Source organism: Dysidea avara, chromosome 7 (assembly GCF_963678975.1).
Source record: "Dysidea avara chromosome 7, odDysAvar1.4, whole genome shotgun sequence".
NCBI classification, from domain to species: domain Eukaryota; kingdom Metazoa; phylum Porifera; class Demospongiae; order Dictyoceratida; family Dysideidae; genus Dysidea; species Dysidea avara.
Window position 1 is genome coordinate 3,316,690 of NC_089278.1, and position 24,552 is coordinate 3,341,241.

General features: G+C 39.3%; 5 protein-coding genes across 6 annotated transcripts; 4 read left to right on the plus strand and 1 right to left on the minus strand.

Annotated features, from left to right (window-relative positions):
• Positions 1 to 190: 190 nt before the first annotated feature.
• Positions 191 to 2,958, plus strand: LOC136262421 (methanethiol S-methyltransferase-like). 2 transcript variants are annotated; one of them, XM_066056683.1, is made up of 6 exons: positions 191 to 322; positions 1,875 to 2,014; positions 2,059 to 2,237; positions 2,311 to 2,422; positions 2,472 to 2,574; positions 2,620 to 2,958. In XM_066056683.1, the coding sequence occupies exons 1-6, from the start codon at positions 254 to 256 to the stop codon at positions 2,791 to 2,793; spliced, it is 777 nt and encodes a 258-aa protein (XP_065912755.1). In that variant the 5' UTR covers positions 191 to 253; the 3' UTR covers positions 2,794 to 2,958. The 2 variants fall into 2 exon arrangements, with proteins under 2 accessions (XP_065912755.1, XP_065912756.1); XM_066056684.1 differs by having other exon boundaries at positions 2,472 to 2,517.
• A 1,627-nt stretch (positions 2,959 to 4,585) lies between these two features.
• On the minus strand, positions 4,586 to 9,452 carry LOC136262073 (uncharacterized). Its single transcript, XM_066056214.1, has 16 exons — positions 9,293 to 9,452; positions 9,116 to 9,237; positions 8,695 to 8,771; positions 8,127 to 8,189; positions 7,966 to 8,072; positions 7,808 to 7,913; positions 7,646 to 7,754; positions 7,486 to 7,599; positions 7,339 to 7,440; positions 7,202 to 7,286; positions 7,104 to 7,150; positions 6,964 to 7,055; positions 5,106 to 5,141; positions 5,014 to 5,056; positions 4,805 to 4,835; positions 4,586 to 4,752 (listed from the first exon to the last, which is right to left on the minus strand). Exons 1-16 carry the CDS (start codon positions 9,353 to 9,355, stop codon positions 4,729 to 4,731), a joined length of 1,221 nt encoding a protein of 406 aa, XP_065912286.1. The 5' UTR covers positions 9,356 to 9,452; the 3' UTR covers positions 4,586 to 4,728.
• LOC136262071 (uncharacterized) lies at positions 9,249 to 14,863 on the plus strand. The gene is made up of 18 exons (XM_066056211.1): positions 9,249 to 9,496; positions 9,560 to 9,628; positions 9,698 to 9,751; positions 9,886 to 9,986; positions 10,039 to 10,158; positions 10,357 to 10,462; positions 10,515 to 10,620; positions 10,675 to 10,737; positions 10,795 to 10,906; positions 10,962 to 11,052; positions 11,100 to 11,173; positions 11,227 to 11,326; positions 11,380 to 11,481; positions 11,536 to 11,622; positions 11,682 to 11,847; positions 11,898 to 11,954; positions 12,002 to 14,344; positions 14,426 to 14,863. Exons 1-18 carry the CDS (start codon positions 9,491 to 9,493, stop codon positions 14,764 to 14,766), a joined length of 4,098 nt encoding a protein of 1,365 aa, XP_065912283.1. The 5' UTR covers positions 9,249 to 9,490; the 3' UTR covers positions 14,767 to 14,863.
• LOC136262072 (tyrosine-protein kinase CSK-like) lies at positions 14,859 to 22,580 on the plus strand. Its single transcript, XM_066056212.1, has 16 exons — positions 14,859 to 14,947; positions 15,145 to 15,197; positions 15,255 to 15,311; positions 15,360 to 15,410; positions 16,136 to 16,287; positions 16,352 to 16,471; positions 16,642 to 16,741; positions 16,794 to 16,896; positions 16,944 to 17,009; positions 17,061 to 17,163; positions 17,225 to 17,312; positions 17,363 to 17,436; positions 17,692 to 17,742; positions 20,956 to 21,100; positions 21,149 to 21,235; positions 22,246 to 22,580. The coding sequence occupies exons 2-16, from the start codon at positions 15,177 to 15,179 to the stop codon at positions 22,411 to 22,413; spliced, it is 1,386 nt and encodes a 461-aa protein (XP_065912284.1). The 5' UTR covers positions 14,859 to 14,947; positions 15,145 to 15,176; the 3' UTR covers positions 22,414 to 22,580.
• Positions 22,581 to 23,359: 779 nt separating this feature from the next.
• On the plus strand, positions 23,360 to 24,160 carry LOC136259887 (uncharacterized). The gene has a single exon (XM_066053443.1). The coding sequence runs from the start codon at positions 23,360 to 23,362 to the stop codon at positions 24,158 to 24,160; it is 801 nt and encodes a 266-aa protein (XP_065909515.1).
• The last annotated feature ends 392 nt before the right edge of the window (positions 24,161 to 24,552 follow it).

The window sequence follows — 24,552 nt, forward strand, 5'->3', positions numbered from 1 at the left end:
TCCTGCACGAGTGTTGACTTCACAGTCACCTTCTTAGAGTGTATACAAAATTCTTGTTGACAATCAAAGTCCTCTATCACATAGGCTCTGTGACAACACTGACAAGTATATTTTGTATTCGTATGCACTAATGCTGTATAGCTAATTTTTTTCTTTAAACAAGTGTGATAGGCACATTCACTTTGTTTGTCACGTGACCTCGCACGTGATTGGTATATGCCTGTGGAGTTAAATTCTCTATAATCAACGGGAAATGAATGCCTACTTTCACTTATCATATGCTGTGGCATCATTTATTATAACGTTAACATCTCAGATATACGTGAGTTCGCTTGCAGTGTGGTAGTTACGCGGTGTATTCGAGTATTAGCTATGTAATACTGTAGCTCCATGTGGAATATATGGATACGTATAATTACATTATCAGTAGTAGTGATTACTATGATACATTACTTATTAAATGAGTTTAGCCGCCTATAGTCTCGCGGCGCCCGACCCTAAAAAGAGGGTCTGGTGAAACTGTGTACAAAAAGTTTGAGCTTTGGAATGTTTATTGGATGACGTTTTACGTGTTACGTAAGTGCACTGTTTACGTCACAACATCCATTCAACCAGATCCGCTTACAGCATCACCGTGGCAGTGGTGACAAACTAATAGCGCTACTTTATACCCAACAGAATTGTATGGCTGTTTTCTCAATGAGTTTAAGCGGCAGAGTCACCGGATGTAATTAACAGTAAGCCGCGAATCTTTTGAAATGTACGCATTACATAATCAATTTGAAATGGAGCGATCTGATTGGAGCTTCCAACATTCCGGCAGCGTCAAACTTTTTATACACAGTTTATGGTTTCACCAAGAGTTCCCTAGAACTCTTGGTTTCAGTGACAGTCAGTTATGGGACTTTTGTCTTACAAAGGACCATGTGCATTTAACCTACAAATAATATAGCTAAGTGTGCCTCTGAGGTGGTGCTGTAGAGGTGAAAGTGTTTAAACTTAACCCCCGAACTCAGCCGATACATATGTAACTGGTATATTTCTTAAGAATGTGTGGTTACTCTCCTATAGTATTATTATTATTATTATTATTACTGTATAATGTACAGACCTCAATCACGAGTATAATGTACACGATTAGTTAACAAACTAAACGTTAATTAAGTAACTAGTAAAGATTTAAAATTATCAATATTATCAGTTTCCACAAGGTGATCAGGTAGGTGATTCCATAATCGGATTACTCTTGGAAAAAACGAATAGCTACATGAAAGAATCAATTCTTGAGGGTAAGTGTAGGAATTTCTTGTTGCTACTACAGGTGATACTGGGAACTTTATGAGGATATGATCACAAGGGATATCTACATACTTATTAATAATTTTATGAAACATAACCAAAATTGAATTATCTCTTCGTCTCTCCAATGATTGCCAATCAAGTTGATTTAGCATAGCTGTAACACTGGAATAGCTATCAAGAATAATCGCTAAATACAAATCTGGCAGCCTTCCTTTGACTGCTCTATTAGAGTATCTTGTTCTTGTATGATTCTCAGTAACAATTTCCAATTGTTTTATGAAAACTACTCTAATATAGCATTCAATAATGTACTATTATAATAGAATAGCCATACATGTTTGCCTTTTCCGTCAGTATAATTTTGATGCCAATTTGGTAGTTGTTGCATATTTCAGTCTGGTCAGTATACCAACATGAGGTGTAATATTAAAGTATGTAATATGACTGAGATATAAGATATCACTTCAATGTGTCAAATTAATTGCATAGCTACCTATAAATTGGTGTAATCTATAATTAGCATTGCAATAGAGTAACCATACATCTGTGCTGCATGATGTTTGTATCGTTAGTTATGGGGATGGCTGACTAACACTATTGTACCAGTCACAATTGATAACAAGCCATCATCATGGGATACTCTTGTACTACTACCTGACTCTCCAGTCATCAATAACATATTACTGATAATAGTGTTTGCATTGCAGCACAGGTATGTTCATTTGTGTATTGATGGATGTCATTCATCCATACTAGTATGCTTGCACGGAGAACAGTGAAAGCTATAATCTCTACTTGCTTACCTGATGGTTTTGAGAGAATAGTGTACAATGTAACAACTGCTATAACTATGTATCTGATGTTCTTGTTATGGGAGCCACTCCCTCGTATTATCTGGCACATCACCATCCCATGGTTGAGATATATAGTAATAGGTTAGGCTAGAATTTCAGTCTTAATGATTGTCAGTGCAATTGTGTGAAATATTTATTTGTATATTCCATATAGTGGTGAGATTGGGGTTTATACTCGCAAGTATGAAGTCATTGGGACTTTTTAGCTTGGATGGCATTTCTGGCATCTATGGTATTAGACAGCCAGCATCTCATCTGATGAAAAGGTAGTGTATTGTACTTTTGGAAAGTGATAATTATATCTATTTTCTACAGAGAGTCACCCAAAGTATCGTTGATCACAACTGGAATATTCGGAATAGTACGACATCCTGCAATGTCTTTCTTTATAGGGACATTAATAGTAACACCCACAATGGTAATGTATAATAGTCATACTTTATTGTGTCATCTACCTTCACAGACTACCAGTCAATTACTATTTGCCATCACCATGACAATCTACATTGTTGTTTCAGTACTGTATTTGGAGGAACGTGACCTTATACATCAGTTTGGCTCCCAGTATGAAGAGTACAAGAAAACAACTCCTGCATTTATTCCTTCATTGTGGAGGAGTCATAATTCAAATGACTGACAGCCGCTATTATAATTATAGTTATCATAATTTTTGTCAAACAACCCCTCCATGATATAACTATTAATGCTATCGACAAGAGATGAAAGCTTACCTGCATATAATATGTGCTGTTCTGTCCTCCGTTTAACATTATATTAATAGTACTAAATATATGAGTATATAGTTGAGTGTATTCTTCATACTATCTATACTGGGTTATATTTAGGGGTGTAGGGACTGAGGGTGAAATTTAGTATCACAAAGTTTCTCAGGACCTAACACTATAAGTTCGGCAGCATAAAAGTGAGTAACAGCATACAATACAGCTCAACAAATAGTAGCTAACAAAACTTGCTTCAACTCTCAGGGAAGGATCCATAAGGCCTCTTGAAAGATCCTATATACTCTAATAGAACAGTCAAGTATACAACTTTAATTGAACATCCCTATAGAAATATTGCAATAAATTTTCATTGAGGAAGGAATGTTACATCTGTCTTATAGTCAGTAATTGTATGGGAATAGATACACAAGACATCCTTGAAATCAAAATAATGCTTTGATTGTTCAAGTTACAAATCATTTAGTGGATTTATGTTTGAATATGTAAGCCCACTAGCTACATAGCTGTGTCCCAGGGAGTTATGATATGATTAACTATCACATTAATTCTTTTTCTCCTTGTCAGTTTCATATTATTATTATTAATGCTTTACAGTGACCAGCTACATGAAATTGACAAGGAGAAAACATCCTGACTGCCTGGCAGACTCCTGTAAGCGTTTGAGCATTAATCGGATGGCTGCAGGTTCGAGGCCGCCCAGGTCCAGTCATGGATTGTTTCTCCACCTTTTGCTTTATGTAACAACTTTAAAACAGGCTGTAGGACCAGGTGTCCTACAGACCTTCAGCATTTTGTGTTGTAAAGCCTTAATAAATATACCAATCTGTTTAGTTTTGGACCATAAAGTATTAAAGGTCTCTGAACATCCCTAGACCCCCACTGCTAGCAACTGTGTGTTGTTTGAAATCCCCTTGAAAATCTGGAGGAAAATTGTGTGCTGTAAAATTGAGATACTCAATAGAACAGTTATGTTTGCTTTGCCTTCTGTAATACATATAAATGCGGAGAAAAAGTTGGCCATTACTTTACAGCAAAGAGTGTTTCACTGCTTGAGCAAGCCAAGAAGAATCTGTGAATCTCTGAATAGGTGAAGAATCTGTGAATCTCTTCACCTATTGGTTAGTGAACCAATAGGTTCACTAACCATTATAGTGACAAATAACATGCTATACTTTAGAGAAAATTTCTATGTTGCATCTCTCATGTAAATCTCACTGTTTGGTATAAAAAATTAACAAGTACTTGACTCAAGTTTGCCTAGTCAGCCCTCACCACACTCCAAATGATCCCATGAAACTAATAAACTAACTAAATCATTGATAGCTAAAATCAACTTCATTAATTCTTGATGTACACCACCTAGGTAGCACAGTGAAGTCTGTCACTGCATGGTAGTGTTAAAGTTCTTATTAGTACAATATCAATGTTACTAATGTGTCAGCTGAGAATGGTGAGCTTGTACTGCATAGCAAACTGATATCTGTAAGAGCCGGCCTATAAACCAAATTGTTTAGACTGATAAGTGAATCAAACATAAGCTCAATCACAGAGATAAGCATCACTTTACAAATTAAGTAAAAAATTGTGCCTCATCAAATACAAACAATCAGCAACCAACTTTATTTGGGACAGTTATGTATTAAACACTTGTACCAAGTGTTGTTGTACAAGATTATAACATACATCAATGTTGACATTAGAAATATATATCTGTTTTCATCTCAACTCATCATTATAAGAACTCTGACATGGCAGAGCAAGTGAACAATCTTATTCTTATAAAAATACAGTGTTTAATTAACAGAAAAATATATCCCACTGGGTGCCAATCATGTTGTGTTCTGAATGATGCACTACAAGGAATACATTGAACATTTCAACTTACCAAGATCACATGATCCTTACCTTTGCCTTCTTGGGACAATAACAACACGCCCTAATATGGAAACAATGACATCCGGAATTTACTCACACAATTACCCAAGTAATTAAAAGCTAAATCATGAATCTGTGATATGCTATATGCATAGCCTTATGGTGGTGTTAAAATGGCTGAATGGCTATCTCATTTGCTATTCAAGCTACGAGTGATCAGAATGTAACTATACACTTACCAGGTTGGTTTGTGCTTAGATATGTAGGGAACCAGTGTATGACCTGTAGGAACAGTGCAGTAGTGACACATGTGAGTACACTAAGATGTTACCTTCATGACACACCTCCATACATGGCTGACACACCCCTGGGAATTAAAATGATATGAATAAATATGTAAATAAGATTATGTATCAAGCATGCATGTACGTGTGTGTGTGTGTGTGTGTGTAGTGTTGTGCATGCATACGTAGTGTGTGTGTGTGTGTGTGTGTGGGGGGGGGGGGGGGGGGGGGGGTGCAAAGATCAAACAAATACGAGTGTTATTATCTCCATACAGCACTGAAAAGGAAAGTACAGCACTGTTGATGTGTGTAACAGTTTAAATCACCAGAAGAAGACAAAGCAATGCTATCTGTTTGTTTTACAACCAAACCTGTAATAGACACTTACCAGCTGAAAACCGACACGGTTCAACTGTACAAAATGAATGCTTCAAACAAAGACGACCAGGAAGCACTTTAAGCACTGTATGCAATATGAAAAAATAGCACTCTGGTGTGGTCTTGAGCCGAATACAGCACTTGGCTTCACCTCGTGCTGTATTAGTCTCTCACCCACACTCTTGTACTATTTTTTCCATATTGTACTCAAGGTGGTGTTTTCACTATTCTAATGCATAATTAATATAGATAAATCACAGTTTTCAGGATCACTCTTTTTGCCACACCCAACACTTTGCATGGCTTTCCTACGTAGCTAAGAAACAAAAATTACATGTACTTTGTGTGAATGTGACAAAAGGCTAGATAATAACAATACCACCTTGTTTGATTGTGTAATAACACGTAGCAATACATCATATCACAGTGCCATGACCTAACTTCCTATGGGGCAAACCGAAGAAATATCAAACAGCTTACTGGATAGAAATCACACATCAGGCTGCATTTAAAACATATATTTTGGTTTCTGAAATGATTCATTAATTTTGTAGGCCAACCACCACAGAAGGCTCATGTTACACTTACAGCCTATCCTCCTCCACCTCACTACCCAAACAACCAGTCTAATGTGGTCAACACATCATGTTAAGTTATTAGATACCAATTAAACCTCAACATGTTTCTAATTGATAAATTCAAGCAAACACAAACCACAGGTTAGCTACTTCTATACCATAAGTTTCCCCCATAGACATAACTGATGCTGACAATAAGTGATTACAAAGAAGTTGGTCATGCAAAAGATTTAATGGCCAAAAAATTATTTCAACACTTTCACATTGTCAGAAGCCATGGTTGAAGCCACATGGATTACAACCATTACAAGCCACACCTTGGAGCCACCACCTTTAGGGTTTCCCTGGTATGGCAACTTATCTACCCACTCATTCTTGGGTTGTGATTTAATAAAACTCCAACAATGGCTGTGTTTATAAAATTACTTACATCAAAGGCTGTAACTAAAAGGCTAACTTCATGGGTATGAAAAATTGATTATACAGTTTGATTCTCTGAGAACCTTAACAACAACTATTTTATTAAGCTTAAACAATAAAGAACAATTTGCAATTTACCAGGAAAGTTGAACAAACTCAAGTGGCACTTCCACAAGTGGCACTTCCACAAGTGGCACTTCCACAAGTGGCACTTCCACAAGTGGCACTTCCACTTGTGTTATCAACATAACACAAATGCCTAATGGTCTACTCTGCACATACAACCTTGTGAGGCTTTGATAGTAAATGATATACTTAGCAGCTACTAAAACCACACACTCAAGTGACCACATCAAATAGGTCCCAAACATGGTTTAGTTCATGACCTCTTTAATAAGACCACCTCATTATTAAGTAGGTCCCAGACATAACTAAGGTGTATTTCAGACCACCTTATTACTGATGTCATATTATTTGCTCCAGGAGGTGGTTACATTAATGAGGTACATATGATGATACAACTACTCACAGTTGATGCTACATTCTGTGCAGCGATAGTAGTCCATCACTTGATCCTTCCCTGGCTTGTACATGACAGCAAAACAAGTCTTGGGCAGGTCACTACAGACAGGGCAACAGTAACTGCTCCATGTTCATTTGTAGCAGTACCTTTCTAATATTATGTTGCCTGAGAAGTGAATCTCTGAGCCAGGCTTCTGTATCACACAAATTATATTTCAGAATTGCATACATAACACTCAATTCACCATTGAATGTTGTAACACAGGTATGGTATCCACAGAAACAGGGATACCGCATTCATCATTACCAATATCACCAGCATCAAATGGTCTAACAAGAAAACACATGAGATGACACAACCGATCCCTTAGTTATTCCTCACTGATATATCTCCATGGCCATTTCACTTGGTGGTGGGAAAGAGACAATATTAAAGTTACGTTCCTCCATCAGACGATACAGTCGGCTACACAAGTCAACCATACTATGCAACACAGGTAAATGGTTTCATATTGCCATGACAACCCACTTCTCATCTGGTTGCACTATAATGCCAGCAGCAACAAAATTTTTGCTTGGAACTTTCAATGTAACAGTTACAGGTAGGGTGGTTGGTTGGCTAGGCAACTGTTGTGTCAAGTACCTGCACACCAAATCATTTAGATTATCTTTAATGTGATGTTACCGACCTGTCATAAGCATCCGCCAACATCTGAACCGTCACTTGAAGCTTTGTTTTGAGACTTTCCTTCTTCGCTGTTGCTATGTCTTCTATTTCCTTCAACCTAACAAGACGTTCTAGTTGGGTAGACACAGTCACCATAATGGCACACACATGATGTACACAAAACCTGGTGCATCAGGGTCGTGTGGGAAATCCTGAATAACTTTTTGTTCTTCTGCACGAGCTTCCTGATTTATCCTATGTTGTGCTTGGGCATATTGTTGTTTCAGCTCCTTCAGATCACATCAATACAGTCACATGGACTTTCATAATGTAACCACTAACCTGATGGTACTGCTCATGTACAGTGAGACTCTCTCTGAGATGTTTATGGAGGACGGCCTCCACAGCTGATATTAGTTTGTTTTGACCAGAAAAGGCATTGTTAGTTGCTGGACAATGTGACAGTGAATTATAGTCTGAATTGTACAATTGCACACTAGTACCTTCTTCTATCACTCTCTCAAAGTTGAGCTGTTCAGCTTTGCGTCTTTCAGTTTGTAGAAATGCTATATAGATTAACACACAACAGAAAATTTTGGGGGATGGATAAAACCCAGACTGGACTGGACCGGACCAAAATTGCTTTGTCACAATACAATAATAAAAGTCAGTTGATGAATTTTACAGTATTTGTTACACACTCCTCACCTTTTGTGAAGAGCATAATGCATTCACTTTTGACTTGTCAACTTTTAAGTTATCAAACACCAAAACACCTTTAAATGTGAGTATCTAGATCTATGATTACATCAAAAATTTAATCAGTTCAAAAGTTGACTAAGTTGCAGGCTTGTTAACTTTTCCTTCTATCAGATTTTTGTTGTTGTATGGCAACATAATGTAATAATGTCATAGTTATTGAAGACCAGACATTTCCTTTTTCATTTTGCTCACAACACTAGTACTGGAATAAAAAATATGTACTTGGACTTCTATTTAAATAGCAAACTAGCTATAGGAGCTCCATACTCATGTAGACATACAGTGTCTATTTTACATACAATGCTTTACCAATGAAGGTATCTGTTTGATGGTCCTTAATTAGATGACTAGACGTAATCCTTGTGTTGCAAATTGGGCATTGGTGCCTGTGTGTACACATGAATGGTCAGGTTACATATATGGCAGAAAATGAGGGGTAGGTAACGAGCCAAAATTGTCAACAAAATTTCAAAATTTGAAATATGGGTGCCCATATTTCATCTTTCAAAGAACATTTTGCTTCATATATCCAGTACTTCCAAATTTTAAAATCCATAATTTTAAATGCCCGTAAAATTTCGTAAACTCCCGTCACATCTGTTTGATCGTAAACTTTCATCTTTCAAATGTACAAAATTTCAGGCAATATTTCATCTTTCAGAAATAATTTCAGAGGTGACCTACAAAATTTCAGGTTGTTACCTACCCCTGCAAAAAAGTACACACAGACCTCCTGTTGACACACTCTCTGATGCACTCTTCACAGAACCTATGGCCACATGTGGTCATGTACGCACTCCTGTACGATGAGTGACAAATTGGGCACTTCACGTGATCATAGAGTGGCAAAATCTAAAGAGGGAGTGTGCTACATATTACGCATTTTCACATTTATGAGGCGCCTTACCGCCATATGGAGATGTGCATCAGGAGGGGTACTATCTGTACGGTAATAAGTGTTGCCTGCCATCTTCTGTTATCCTGCTCGTTATGACATGACTGGACAGATTCTACGGAACATTAAGCGCCTGTACTTATTATTTCTCACAAATACTTTTTATGGGCTCGTATTGGTAGTGTTAACTTCGATACCGGGGGAGAGCGTATGGAGGTCAGTGTGTACTGTATTAGTTGAGTTTAGGCGTGTTTGAGACTTGTTCTTACACTCCTGTAGTGCTGCGAACGTTATACGTCGGGGACAATATGTCGAGCGCGTTGCACTCACCGCGGAACGAGGAACGGCGTAAGTGCAAAAACTGCATGCACATCTCTTATTAAGTGGAGAGCTAACGTAACTGGTGTGCTTTTGTAGGAGCTCACATTCAAGAATGGAGACGTTCTGATTGTTGTGAAGGAAATGAGCGAGGTGTGTTAATACAGTTATGAATATGACATAGAGGCTTAAGACGTTATTTTACTCTAATATATTGAATAATCTGCTATTGGAATTTTATATACACTTCATATGGCTTCATGGTAACTGACGGTCTCCACACACAGGTCACAAAGTGTTATGAGATGATCACTGCTGGAGGTAATAGAGGCAGTGTGGGTGCTTCACTGCTAATGGATCGTATTCCTGTCCCCATGCAACCAATGCCGTGAGCAAAAGCACCTTATGTTTTACAGGGGGACAATTAGTTGATGCTACAGGTGGTTCCATGGCTCCATTACCAGATTTGAAGCAGAGAAATTGCTGGACAGGAATGTAGAAGGACAGTTTCTGCTACGCACTAGCCAGCACACAAATGGAATATTTGCACTCGCTGTGATGTAAGTGAAACAACCACTGGTGGTATTATATTTATGGCTTGTACTAGCAATTAGCATTTATGCTGTTGATTGTATTGATGTGATAATAATAAAGTTTCTTCATTTGCAGGGAATTATTTATATTTAAAAAACTGTTAATGATGGCTTCATAGTTACACACTTGGAGATTTCATAAACTTTTTGTTACTGTTTATTTAGTTGTACTGGAACAGTTAGACATTATTTGTTGGCAATGAACTTCAAGAAACGTCGGCTGACAATTGATGGTAAAATATATTTAGACAGTCTCTGTGAGCTAGTAGAGGTTGGTTATAATGCAGCTGACACTCTTATAGTAGCCATACTCTTGTTAACAGTACTACAAAACTCACACTGATTCTGCTTCAGGGATCAAACTGACAGAACCAGTTACCAGACAAAGTCACTTGGAGTTCTTTGTGGACATTAATGTTCTTGAGCAGAGTGAGTTGTATTGACATTAGCAAACTAGTTTATGGTAAGTAAAATATTGATCAGAATGGGGACTATCAAGGAGAGAAATTATTGTCAGCCAAGTGATTGGAAAAGGAGAGTTTGGGGGTAAGGATTTTAGTTTAGTTATTGTTAGCATTTAGAATTTTGGTGGGTTTTGTTTAGAGGTACATGCGGGTGAATATCGGGGACTGCAGGTAGCTATAAAGACACTGTTGAGCCAGAAACAGAATGCACAAGCAATTTCCAACTTTACTAGAGAAGCTGCTATCATGTCGTGAGTTATAATGGCATTGTATTAAGTCACATGGGCTCACATGATCCATGCGCAGGCATTTGTGTCACCCAAATGTTGTACAGCTGGTGGGAGTTCATTACCATGGTAACACCCTTCAAAGTATTGTCATGGAACTAATGGGAAAGGTGTTAATTGTTTTGCATTATGGAAATTTTATCTCTTATTCTTATAGGGAGCACTTTCCAAGTACCTGATGACTAGAGGCAGAGCTGTTATATCTCAAAAAGAGCTACTAAGTTTTGCCAAGTACGTATAAGACAAGGGAAATGTATTACTTAGTTACATGTGTATCCACCTAGGGATGTGTGTAATGGGATGGTATATTTGAGTGATAGTGGCTTTGTCCACCGAGATATTGCAGCCAGGAATGTACTGTTGAATGGAAATGGACAAGCTAAGGTACTACCTATGCTGATGGCTGCATGCCCTTGTAGTAGTTTTTGTTATAATAGGTTTCTGATTTGGGTCTTGCTCGTAAAGCAGACATTTATGTGCCCAATGAGGGAGGGAAGTTCCCAACAAAGTGGACAGCTCCTGAGGCATTGAAAAGCAGTGTAAGTTGGCTATTTGACACAAAGAAATTGTAAAGTATACGATTACCTTTTTAGCGATTCTCTATTATGTCTGACGTGTGGAGCTATGGTATTCTGCTATGGGAGATATTCTCCTTTGGTCGTGTACCATTCCCAAGCATAGTGAGTTGTAATGGCTGACATGCAGACTGCCCAGCTAACTTGTGTTTGTTTTACCACAGCCATCAGACATTATCCTGGAACAGCTGGAGGATGGCTATAGGATGGATCCACCAGATGGTTGTCCCAACTATATATATGCCATCATGGAAGAGTGTTGGATGATGGAGCCTTCACAGCGTCCTCCATTCCCGAAACTTCGGGAAATGTTAACAGCTGGTGATCAAGGTATGTGATAATTGTGCCTAACCATGGCACTACCTTTAACTCTGTTGTAGGTGATTCCAGGGTGCCTTCACCAACCATGCAGACTATGCTACCAGCAAGAGGACTTGGTTAGTGGCTGCTAGTTTGTGTTGCTGTCATTGTGTACAATTCACAGATAATTTGGAATTATTGGCCTCAAGTCCCACTGCCATCAGCACATACAAGGAGGCTCCAAAGACTCGTAGAATCACTTTGTTTCTGTCCAGTATTTTGATGTGTGGTCCAGAAGGATCAGGAAAGACTAGCTTTATGCGAAGCCTGAAAGGGGAAGATTTCAGGATGCATGAGCCAAGCTCGGTTGCCATTACACTAGAAGAGACTCTTTTAGAGTTGAGAGATCATCTTCACTGGAACTCTACCAGCAATGTCCTAACTTTTGAAGAACAGTTGGTGCACGTGATTGTTAGTGATATTTTAAAGGATCCTGCAAACCAATTTGGTCTGCATAGCACCCCCAGCAGCCGATCACAAGAGGATCTGTTAGCCGCCGATGGAATGTTTGATGGGGTTGAATTTAGAAGACGCAGCAGCTCTATTCCTAGCAAGCCTAGTCAGATGAAACCTAAGGTGAAGCGAAGATTCTTGTCTTCTTTTAAGAGATCACAAAGTAAGAAAGTAGGCAAGGGTGAAAAGGACACCACACCACCTAAGCATTCACATCCACCATCATCAAAGGGTCCACCCAAAATATCAGTTTTATCTGACGATGGTACTGTACTCAATGGTCATAGTGATAGCCCTTCAGGAATCATGTCACCATCTGTCATTCCAGAACCAATTGTCAAAAAAATTGTCGAAACTTTGAATCAGTATACCCCACAGTCAATACAATCTTCAACCATATATGGTAAAATAATAGATTCCCCTGGGGGGAAGCCCCACTCACTACTCAGACCTTTGTTAGTCACCCCCAGCTCCCTTTCCATAGTCACATTTGATGTTTCCCTTGACCCCTATCATGTTTATGCAAACTCAGAGTCTCCTTCTGCTCAGAAGTCACCTAGTTGTACTACAGGTCATTCCATCTACCTTGATCACATCTTGAATGAAGTTACAGACATTTGCTTGCACCAACCACAACATGAGCTACAGCGTGGTGCCAGAATTGTACTCATCGGGACTCACTGTGATAAAGTGTCGATGTCTGTTGCTAGTCATCGTCTCCGGATTGTCACACAGGCTGTGAATGATTCATCCTTCAAGGCATATGTGGCTGCTGCCAAATTTGTTGCCAGCTCATCATCCATCCTAGAACGATCTAACTTTGACGAAATAAAACGTTACTTGATGGACCTCACACGCAAGCTATGCAGACAACAGATACCCCTAAGATGGCTACACATCATTCCCAAGATCAACCAACTTGATAATTTGGGGCGACACTTCATCACGCTAGAGCAGCTGAGAACTTTGTCCCACAATGTGTGTGGTGTGGAAGAAGAAGATGATTTTGACCAACTGCTTGGTTTTCTTTCTGGCTGTCATATTATCTTACACTTTGATCTCTCCCATATGTTGAGAAATGTGATCGTCACATCACCTGTGTGGTTCTTAAAGAACATCAGCGCTCTCTTGTCACTCGCTTCAGCACACAACACAGAAGCATACAATAGTGCTTCTAAGGAAATAGATGCACTAGCTTCCAGTGGTCTTTTGTCAGAGAACTTGCTTAACCTGGTCTGGAAAGATGTGACGAATAAAGCAGAGTTGTTGCAGATAATGCACAAGATGGAGCTCATCTGTTGTCTGTCATGCTCGCAGCAGACAGGGAGTGACAGCAGTGATGCTGCATACATCAACATGGGTGGGGCAATCTCTCAAATATTTGTTCCATCCCTGGTTGAAGAAGAGGCACCACCACATATCAGTTCAGACATGAGCAACACAGAACTCCAGCCGCTTTATTTCCGCTTCAAAAGTGGTCACATTCCTGCTGGTTTGTACTACCGCCTGGTGGCTCGTTGTATCCAAAGCTATCCATCAGACGTGAGGTTGTATGTTAACAATGCTTGCTTTGAAGTTGATGAAACTACCACACTCATCTTGTCTCTCAAATCAAACTTCATATCTTTAACACTACATGAGACAGCAGGAATGAAGAGGCTGTCATCACATACTGAAGATAGTCAAGCAATCAGGGAATCTTGTTCAAGCATGAGTGCCCCTAGCCATGATGTTTGCCTGGCTGTGCTGATGTTTGTACAGGCTGCCATAATGGACATTATCCATCAGTGGATTCCACAAATGGACTTTGACCTTTGTGTGCCTTGCCATTGTGCACAAAGTAATCGTAGCAGTAAGGGAGGATCCCATTACATCATTCTCAATGATTCTGAGGAGTGGATGGAAGCAGGTTTGCTGGTTTGTGAGCTTGGGAGCCAGTTCTTGCCATTATTGGGCATAACAAGATGGTTTGGTGCATCCAGTGATCTCCAGACTTCTGTTAATGATGACATAGGTATTGTGTGTGTACCTGTTTGCGTGTACGTGCGTGCGTGTGTGTGCACTATTATGTGTTGACTGTTTTATTCCGCTTTAGAACTGGTCACAGTTGATGACATCATTGTTGTTGCTAACACTTTGGGGCATTCTTGGAAAGAGCTAGGCCACTTGCTCGGATTTTCAGATGATGAGCTGAGGAAATTTAGCATTCGTCATAGCATTGTCTCTTTGCCAGCCATAACTGACAACAGCAATCAGGTAGAGCAGAACTTCAATGAGCAATCTCCAGGAGAGCGGATGCTACGAGAGTGGCTCAGCTCTCGAGGTGTGGAAGCACGACTCTTTTCACTGTTGAGTGCACTGGAGATCATTCAAAGAAGAGATGTCGCGGATAGTTTGATTGCTGCACGGATGGTTGGACCAGGAGTAATGATCTAAGAAAGAGTGCTGAAGTTTTTAATGCAGACAGTTCCCTCAATTATTTTTGATAATGTCAAAGTTGTATTTTCTCTTAGCTTACAAGTTTCTTATATAATGCGTCATATTTACGCATGCGCGTTGTTTGTTTGTGATCACGTGAGGTTGGTATTCAACATGGCGAATGTTTGAGATCAGCACGGTGAGCTTTGTGTTAAGATGCTGTGTAGTTGCAACGAAGTAGTGAAGTGTTGTCCTCATTCCTATTTTGACAAGGAGTCCAGTAAATAGCTAGCGTTAAGAATCAGTACGGTTGTGTTTAGGAAAAAAAAAGATACATACGATGCGAAGCTGGACTAATCAAAGTGCGAATACATTTGAATACTTATTTCTTTGTAGGTTACCGTATGGATTGACAGAGGTTGACGATCATGGCTTCACAAGGACAATTGGTATGCTCACTGATGTTTGTTGCACCATCCCTTGTTAGAAATCGTTTGCACGTCTAGTGGTCACGTGGAACAGAATGTGTCGCGAAATATAACTTTGCTGGATCGGCTACGCACGTAAGAACAACTTTAGATGTTAATAAATTGTGAGAGAGACTTGCTCAGGACCTGCCATTCAAGAAAGGTGATGTACTCACCATTGTCAGTGCTTCAAGGGTGAGAAGTGTAAATGTCCTTATAAGTAAATGTACAAAAATTAACCACTTTAAGTAATAAGTAGAAGGGACTGATGAACATGCTATTGGTGGGTTTCAGCTAAGGTGCTATTCAGCCTTATGGTCCCTTGTTTAAATACATCATGATGCTATTTACTTATTTAAATGACATGTAATTCTCTGGCCTGGTAAATGACAACCTTTGAATGCACAACTCATCGAAACATTTGCCAAGATAAACGTTGGCCCATTACTGATTAAGTGTTAGGTAGTGCAATGGCTTTATGTTCTAGTGTAGTGTGGTTGTAGGTGATGGAACACTGCAGATAGTTGAAATGCAATAACATGCTGTTTCATTACTAAAATTCTTGACACGGTATCATGATTATGGCCTAAGGTATCATTTTACAAAGTATCCATCTCTTTACTGGGTACAGTACACTAATGCATTCACATGTGATTTGCATATTAATTCTAATCAGTTCTGATGAGTCTTAATTGGTAGTGTAGGCTTTTAGGTTAGTGAAATGTTGGTGGGTAAATATATTCACAATCAGGTGATGCTATTCTGTTCTCATACTGGTGTCCTCAAGAGTTCAACTCTTGGTGTCATTCAATCTGAAAGCTATTACAAAAAATTTTTTGTTTGTTTTCATCTTTGCCACAAGGCAACCTGTAATATTGTTATTAAATTAACTAGGGTGACTGTGCAGCTGTTCTTTACAGGATCCAAACTGGTATAAGGCCAAGAGATCTGATGGACTGGAAGGAATGATACCAGCCAACTTCGTGATCCCTTCTACCGATGGCAGTGCACGTGAAGCACCTCCAGTACACACAAGTCACTCAAGACAAGCAGTAAAACTCCAGGAAATGCCGTGAGTGTTCCATTCTAACTCTGTAACTGCTGCCATTGTTCCATTGTTGTGTCTGGCTCTACAGCTGGTTCCATGGTAAAATGTCTAGAGATGAGGCTGAAAAGAAACTGGATGTCATAAAGGACGGTCTTTTTCTAGTCAGAGAGAGCAATAACTTTCCAGGGGATTATACGTTGTGTGTCAGGTAGAGACTCTACATTTTAGCACAAACATGTTTGGAGGGAGGTGAAATTGTGTCTGCACTATCCATTTTTGAATACACTGTAGTGATGGTCACCTTACCCTCTAAATATCATACTAGAGTGAAGTCTCTAATTCTTCCTAATGTATTAGTGCATTGTATTGTTGTGTTAGCTATGATAAAAAAGTGGAGCATTATCGTGTGATACTAAAGAACAATCGAGTAACTGTAGACGAAGAGGAATTTTTTGAGAATTTAGTGAAACTTGTTGAGGTTAGCAAGAGCTTTGGTTTGATGACCTCAAACATGTTTTGGTCTTTGGTAGCATTACCAAAAAGAGGCTGATGGTTTGTGTACAAGATTGCGTACTCCTGTTGATAAGGAAGGGAAACACGAAGTGTGTGTTGATCTGGATGCCTTCAAGAAAGGTACTTGAACCTTTTAATTCACTGCGTTCGGCAAGCTGTACTTGTAGCTGGCTGGGCCATCAGACGAAAAGACATCAATCTCGGTCCCTTAATTGGCAAAGGAGAATTTGGAGGTGAGCATTATTTAAAGAATTTTGACCTTTATTACCCCCATTGTTTTATAGAGGTATTCCAAGGAGAGCATAATAAAGCTAAGGTTGCAGTAAAGTCTCTCAAGGATCAGACACATGACTTGCAAAAGTTTTTGGCAGAAGCATCAGTCATGACGTGAGTATATAGTGCCTTGTTCAGTTTTGTTTGTCTAATATCTTGTGTGCTATATAAATAGAGAACTAAGACATCGTAATTTAGTGTCACTAATTGGAGTAAGTATTGATGGTACTCCTGTTTACATAGTCACAGAATACATGGCTAAGGTTTGTGTACTTGTTGCTGCAATCCAAGCATTTACAGTTATCTTTTATAGGGATCTATGGTGGACTATTTGAGATCACGTGGCAGGGCTGTCATCTCTAAACAAAATCAACTAGATTTTGCAAGGTAGGTGTGATGGTTCTGACTGTATTTTGACAGAAAAGGTTGACAAATCAGTTAAATTCATCAAAATTATATCTATAGGCGCCTTTAAAAGTATGTGTTTAGATCATGTGCTTTCCGTCGATTTCCTGTGGTACAGAGTAGTCACTGAATTTTTACTAGACATGATATTCGTATACTTGACCCTGTTATTCTTTTTTGTTCCTTGATGTTCCATAATAACATAACAGCTGTCATGTTGGATCTCCCTTGTTGTAGAGATGTCTGCAGTGGTATGAAATATTTAGAAGAAAAGAATGTAGTACATCGGTGAGTAATTGATGTGTAATTGTCCGTTAAGTTCTAATGGTGTTGTTGTATCTGATTGTTCTCTGGTCGAGTTGTGATCACTGTATGTGTGTGTAATGTCTTCATCCATACATTAGCTTACACGTTAGACTATACATGCTGTCTGCTATTTTTACTGTTTTCTGAGAGGAAATAGTTTCACAAACATTACAAACTGGGCATTTGTTTGTAATTTTCATGTGTGACAGCTGTAATCCTTAAATTCCAAATTGTTTCATTAACCTCTCTGCATTCATAAATTTTATTTTGTGTGTTTCGTATGGTAAAAGCAAGACGCTAAAACCAGTTCATGGTTGGGTTGACATCATGTATCATTTCCTGAAACCTGTTGTTCTTCAATTTTATATAGTTTCCAAATGGCCCAGGTCCCGCAATGGTTGCCTACTATTTGAAATTTAAACTATATAGAAGGTGAAGTCTCATATATCAGTGGTGTTAGTGCCAAGTTTCCTAGAGATTACAGCTGTTGTATGCTCACATGTATATCACATGGACACATTAGCATGCACAGTTAGGTACTTTTTAAAAGGCGGCCTTGTGGTTCTACATCTGAATGGGGGACCATTGATATGCTCAACCTCATTCCAAATGGCAGACAACTACTGTGTAAGCCATTTGGAAATTATATTTCAGAAAGCTCCTCCATTAAATAGTAATATTACAGCATTAAATTGTTCAACAGAAGGTTCCTGTCTCACATATCGATTGTGTTAGCTGTTAGTCATAATTTTAAACTCACCTGCGTGAATGGATACGTGAGTGTGTGCAGTGAGCTATGTCCCTATAAAGGTGGCTTTGTGGTTCCTCATCTGGTCTTTTGAATAAACATGGGAAATATTAGTACATGATATACATCAAACCTATTGTGTTCTTAAGGGTTCCATCTTGATATATGGTCTGCGGGTTGTGGGAAATATATGTCATTTAGCAATATAATAATTTCCATTCGTTCTGCTGGCTATGAATTAGCATCTTTAGCTACAAGAGGATTGAACAATGACTATGGAGGTACCTTGGCCTTTTGGGTTGTTAATATAATTTGTTGGTTACCGTCCATTCATCATAATAGTGAAATACAAAATGTCAACATGTAAAATTGGCAGTTTAGTTACAAGGTGTATGGTCTATAGCAAGGGGCTTGTCTTATAATCCAGCTCAGTAGGTTGACAGTATGGTCTATAGCAAGGAGCTTGTCTTATAATCCAGCTCAGTAGGTTGACAGTATGGTCTATAGCAAGGGGCTTGTCTTATAATCCAGCTCAGTAGGTTGACAGTATGGTCTATAGCAAGGGGCTTGTCTTATAATCCAGCTCAGTAGGTTGACAGTATGGTCTATATAGCAAGGGGCTTGTCTTGTAATCCAGCTCAGTAGGTTGACAGTATGGTCTATAGCAAGGAGCTTGTCTTGTAATCCAGCTCAGTAGGTTGACAGTATGGTCTATAGCAAGGAGCTTGTCTTGTAATCCAGCTCAGTAGGTTGACAGTATGGTCTATAGCAAGGGGCTTGTCTTGTAATCCAGCTCAGTAGGTTGACAGTATGGTCTATAGCAAGGGGCTTGTCTTGTAATCCAGCTCAGTAGGTTGACAGTATGGTCTATAGCAAGGGGCTTGTCTTGTAATCCAGCTCAGTAGGTTGACAGTATGGTCTATAGCAAGGAGCTTGTCTTGTAATCCAGCTCAGTAGGTTGACAGTATGGTCTATAGCAAGGAGCTTGTCTTGTAATCCAGCTCAGTAGGTTGACAGTATGGTCTATAGCAATGAGCTTGTCTTATAATCCAGCTCAGTAGGTTGACAGTATGGTCTATAGCAAGGGGCTTGTCTTATAATCCAGCTCAGTAGGTTGACAGTATGGTCTATATAGCAAGGGGCTTGTCTTGTAATCCAGCTCAGTAGGTTGACAGTATGGTCTATAGCAAGGAGCTTGTCTTGTAATCCAGCTCAGTAGGTTGACAGTATGGTCTATAGCAAGGAGCTTGTCTTGTAATCCAGCTCAGTAGGTCTATAGCAAGGAGCTTGTCTTGTAATCCAGCAAGTTAGAACGCACACTTAGTGTGTATAAGCTGATAACATATTTACAGTAACACATCCGAAAGACATGTATGCATGGGTATGTCATCCAGTGTAAAAAGAGTATTTGACACTACTGTTGACAAACTTTGTGCCAGCCATTTTTGATTAAAATCATGCCATGTGCAGCTATCACAATGTGAATATTTTAATATTGGTATCACAATCAAATGACCCTCTAGAGAGATCAGCTAGAAGAAGTCACCTTGTAGAGAGTTCAGCTACAAAGAAACCATCATGTAGAGAGTTCAGCTACAAAGAAACCATCACGTAGAGAGTTCAGCTACAAACAAGTGACCTTGTAGAAATTATACTTTGCGTGGGAGGATACAAAGTGCCACCGTTTGTTGTATTTTCCATATTGTACCGATTAGCTGCATAACTGTACTGTATGAGTCGTACAACACAATTATATGGCTAATTGGGCAAATACAGTATGCTTGGTAAAATACAGTACAGTTATGCAATGCAGTACTGTAAGGAATGTTATGAAAACAACCTCATCACGGTTGATCACGTGCATGACATTGTACATCACTAAAACTAGCCAGACTAATCCTACCAGTTGGTTCTATGACTAGAAATAGACTACATGGATACTTACTTGATAGCCTGACACTGAAAAATTGAAGCAAAAAGAACCCACACAGATGGCATGATGGATCATGTGCGTGACACTGTCAAATGCCAAATTAATCCTACCAGTTCATTCTACGATTACTAATAGATTATATGACAACTTACTGGTAGTCTGATCACTGACAATTAAAGCAGTTCAGGTACCCAAGAAAATCAGACCGAGCAAGACGACCACGAAGTACAGTAAAACACTTAAAAGTACCGCCTGTGTGCAAAAAATATAACACTTGAAGGGTGTCTCGAGCCCCCTTGTGGTGTATTTTCCGTACACACGTACAGCGGTGCTTTAACTATAACATATCACACATATCCACATCGTGTTTGTACTGTTGCAGATAGGCTACTTAGTATTAATCTCTTTAACAGTGTTGTTATTGTAGGCTGTATATACACATTTAACGGTTTACAATGGGGGTCATTCCAGTCAATAGTGATTCTTAAATTTCATGTGTTGTGTTTAATTACAGAGACTTGGCTGCAAGAAATGTTTTAATATCTGATGACAACATTGCTAAAGTGTCAGATTTTGGGCTAGCACGAGAAACCAAGTATGTTCAGGATGGTGGGAAAGTCCCCATCAAGTGGACGTCGCCTGAGGCACTGCGACAAAGTGTATGTTTGTTATTCCTGTAAACAACTAATTAGCATTCCTCCTTGTAGAAATTTTCAAACAAATCAGATGTGTGGAGTTATGGAGTATTACTGTGGGAAATCTACTCTTATGGCCGTGTGCCATATCCACGTGTGGTGTGTGTGTGTGGTGTGTGTGTGTATTGCTGCCATGGTTGTGCTAGTGAAGCTTGAAGTAGTGATCACCTTATATCACCCCGTTCACACTATCCTGGGTTAGCCAGAGTGTTTTCAACTCGGGTTATTGAACTTGGGTTAGCACTTGTTCACACTACTGCATCTGACATGAACTCGACAGTGTGAGTGCCAAATATAATTAGCTAAAACAAGTGCATTGGCTTTTGATTATTTAGGCACTTAATAAAAATGCACTAGAATTGTAGCAAGGAAGCGTAGAACCAGCTGAAATAAGTCGTACAATGTTATAGCCACTATGTTTAAGCTAGATATCAACTCAAGCATAACTGTTACAAAGTCTATCATAACTACGGTATTGTAGCCATTTTGAAGAACGGTTTTAGAGCATAGAATATACTGAGGGGTCATTGGAAAAGGGGGACATGTGCCATTTTAGATTTTCCATTTTCTAAAAATTAGAATGGCTTGTTAACCATGTGAATAATGTTGTCAATAAGTAAACAACAGAATTTAAAAGTTTATGGCAGTCTCAAATAAAGTTTTAACAAATATTACAATAATTCAATTATGTCCCAAAATTGTGTTTAATGCCCACCATGTGGTCACCTAAATTTTCAAATGGCACTTGTCCCCTTCAGTCTTGCTGTGTGGCTGACAGAAGCAAGTTATATTGTTGACCAGCTCAGAATGCATTCACACTACTGTATCTTATCCCAGGCCAACCTGTGCCAGCCTCTCCTTGTCGCACTGTACTGGACCCAGTATGGCTTGATTGATTCACACTACAATTTGTTTCGAGTTGTGTCATGTTCTACCCAGCTTAGAAGGTAGTGTGAACAGGGTGTATGTTAGTACTCAGTAGGAATTAAGGTGTACCTTCATGACCTCTTACTGAGGCTGTATTTTTGGTCCCAAAGGTTGCCCTATTAATAAGGCTTCAGTGTGTAGGCAGCTACTGTGCTTTCACCAGTTGTTTGTTTGTCTTGTAGCCTGTTGATCAGGTAATGCAACATGTAGAGAAAGGTTATCGAATGGACTCTCCTGATGGCTGTCCTGATTCTATCTACCGTATCATGCGTAGTTGCTGGGAGAAGGAGCCCGATAGTCGACCAACATTTGCCGAGGTCTCCAAACATCTAGCAGCAATATCTGCTTAAATAGAAGATCATACACATTATTATTATTATTACACACACAAAATATAGTTTACTGGACTTATTAATAACCAGCCAGCCAATGAAATTTGTGTGCTTGTTACTTTTTTATTACACACTATAGTTTGCGTCAGTGTATACATTTGAAAATTCATGTTTGGGTAAGTTGATCAGCTGCAATAAGTTCTCCAAATAGTTGTCACTTATCTTATTCATCTTCTTCACTGTCACTGTCATCGTTGTTGCTACTAAAAGCTCTAGCCACTCCAATTACAATTGCACCAATACCAACAGCTAAGAGCAAACTTCCAAATCCAATTTTGGCTGTGTCAGTTGTGTGGCCCAACAAACCAATTTTGTTTAAGAAATTGTCACAGAAATGTTGACAGTTGTTGAGTACCAAATTGTATGCTCCCATGGATGATAGAACTTCATTGCATGTTCACTAAGTCTTTCCAGTGTACATCTCCCTTGTAAGACAGTTTATTCACATCACCAGAATATAGCTGCACCTTAGGAGCCACTTTGTGTGTAGCCTGACGATCAGGGACGTCACCGTCCTCCTTTATAGTCAAGTACCCACATAGTCCACGGTCGTCAATTAGTACAATACAGTGGTGACTTGCAACTGGGCAATGAACGTAGACCTTATAGTACAGTCTTGTCTTCATTATCTCTTTGTGACGTGAGTCCAACTCTATTATCAAGTCGTAGAAAGACGGTGCGTCACCATAAGCTCTTACAGAGCCGTTAAATAAGGAAGACATCAGTCAAACCAGTTTCAGTTATCGATATTTTAATCAACGCACAGGAGATAGGGCTTTTAAATTTGGTAGGTGGGGGGCCCGCCCCGGGCGCCCCTTCGTACACTTTGCGAAGAGGCGGGCACCAACCGCATTTAATGCGCATTGCGTCACGTCTATTACCTCTCGTAGGTAAACAAAGTGTCATGGATGTAAAGGTGTTAGTGTATACCGATAATAACCAGGGAGCTTCAGAGGACTGTGTGTCCTGGGCAGTAAATGCTTTGTCACAATGTTTTGAGTCCATCAAACAGAAGGGATGCTGTGCTAGCTATGCAGTAGAGCGGACCACTGCTCCACAACTGTTGGATGGCGACTGGAAGCAGAGTACTAACTTAATCGTGATGCCTGGAGGGAGAGATTTACCATATGTAGAAGCACTGGCTGGAAGAGGAAACCACATGATTAGAGAGTTTGTGTCATCCGGTGGATCCTATCTGGGGCTCTGTGCTGGGGGCTACTACGGGTCTAGTGAAGTAGAATTTGAAAAGGATGATCCTGTTATGAGTGTATGTGGTGCACGAGAACTCGGGTTCTTTCCTGGAAAAGCACGAGGAACTATCCTCCCTGGATTTCAGTATGAAAATCATGAAGGGGCTCACCCTGTGCTCATCAAAACTTCTGGACCTATTGTGCCTTCGCTTGATGTCAATGTTTACTATAATGGTGGTTGTGAATTTGTGCCAGGTCCTGACCAACCTGGGAACTTGTACAGTGTGATTGCATCATACCAGGGTTTGCATAGTTGTATAACTGGTCATGCTATAGTGGGCTGTAGTCATGGTAATGGTCGTGTAGTTTTGACTGGTGTTCATTTGGAAGTGGATGTGGCTACTGTGACTGATTTAAACCTCACCAGATTGATATCTCCCATAGAACAAACTGAGCCATCCAGGAAAGTGTTATTTGAAGCCATAATTAAGTATTTACTGGGAATTGAAAAATAATTCAGTTTTCATTTCACTGTTTTTTTCATTTCATCATATAATTCTTCCTTTCAGGACATCATTTTATTTTTATTTCCTGTACATTTGATTGTTGCTGCCAGTACTAAACATCTCACTACAGAGCTTAAAGTAAGGGTACGTACAAATATACTATGTTGAAGTAGTTACCCTATTAGCTGTTTGGTTGTTACCAAACTATACTACTGTATTTTTCAGGTTGCTTGCAAAACGTAAAACAAAAATGAAATCACGTGCACAATTCATGTGAGGATTTAAAATTAATTTCTGATGAAAATTTGTATATTTTGCATATAAAGATTATCTTAGAGTGCATTGGGTTTTACTGGCGAACCATTAACTATAATCCTTGGTAGCTCGAGATATTTGTACTA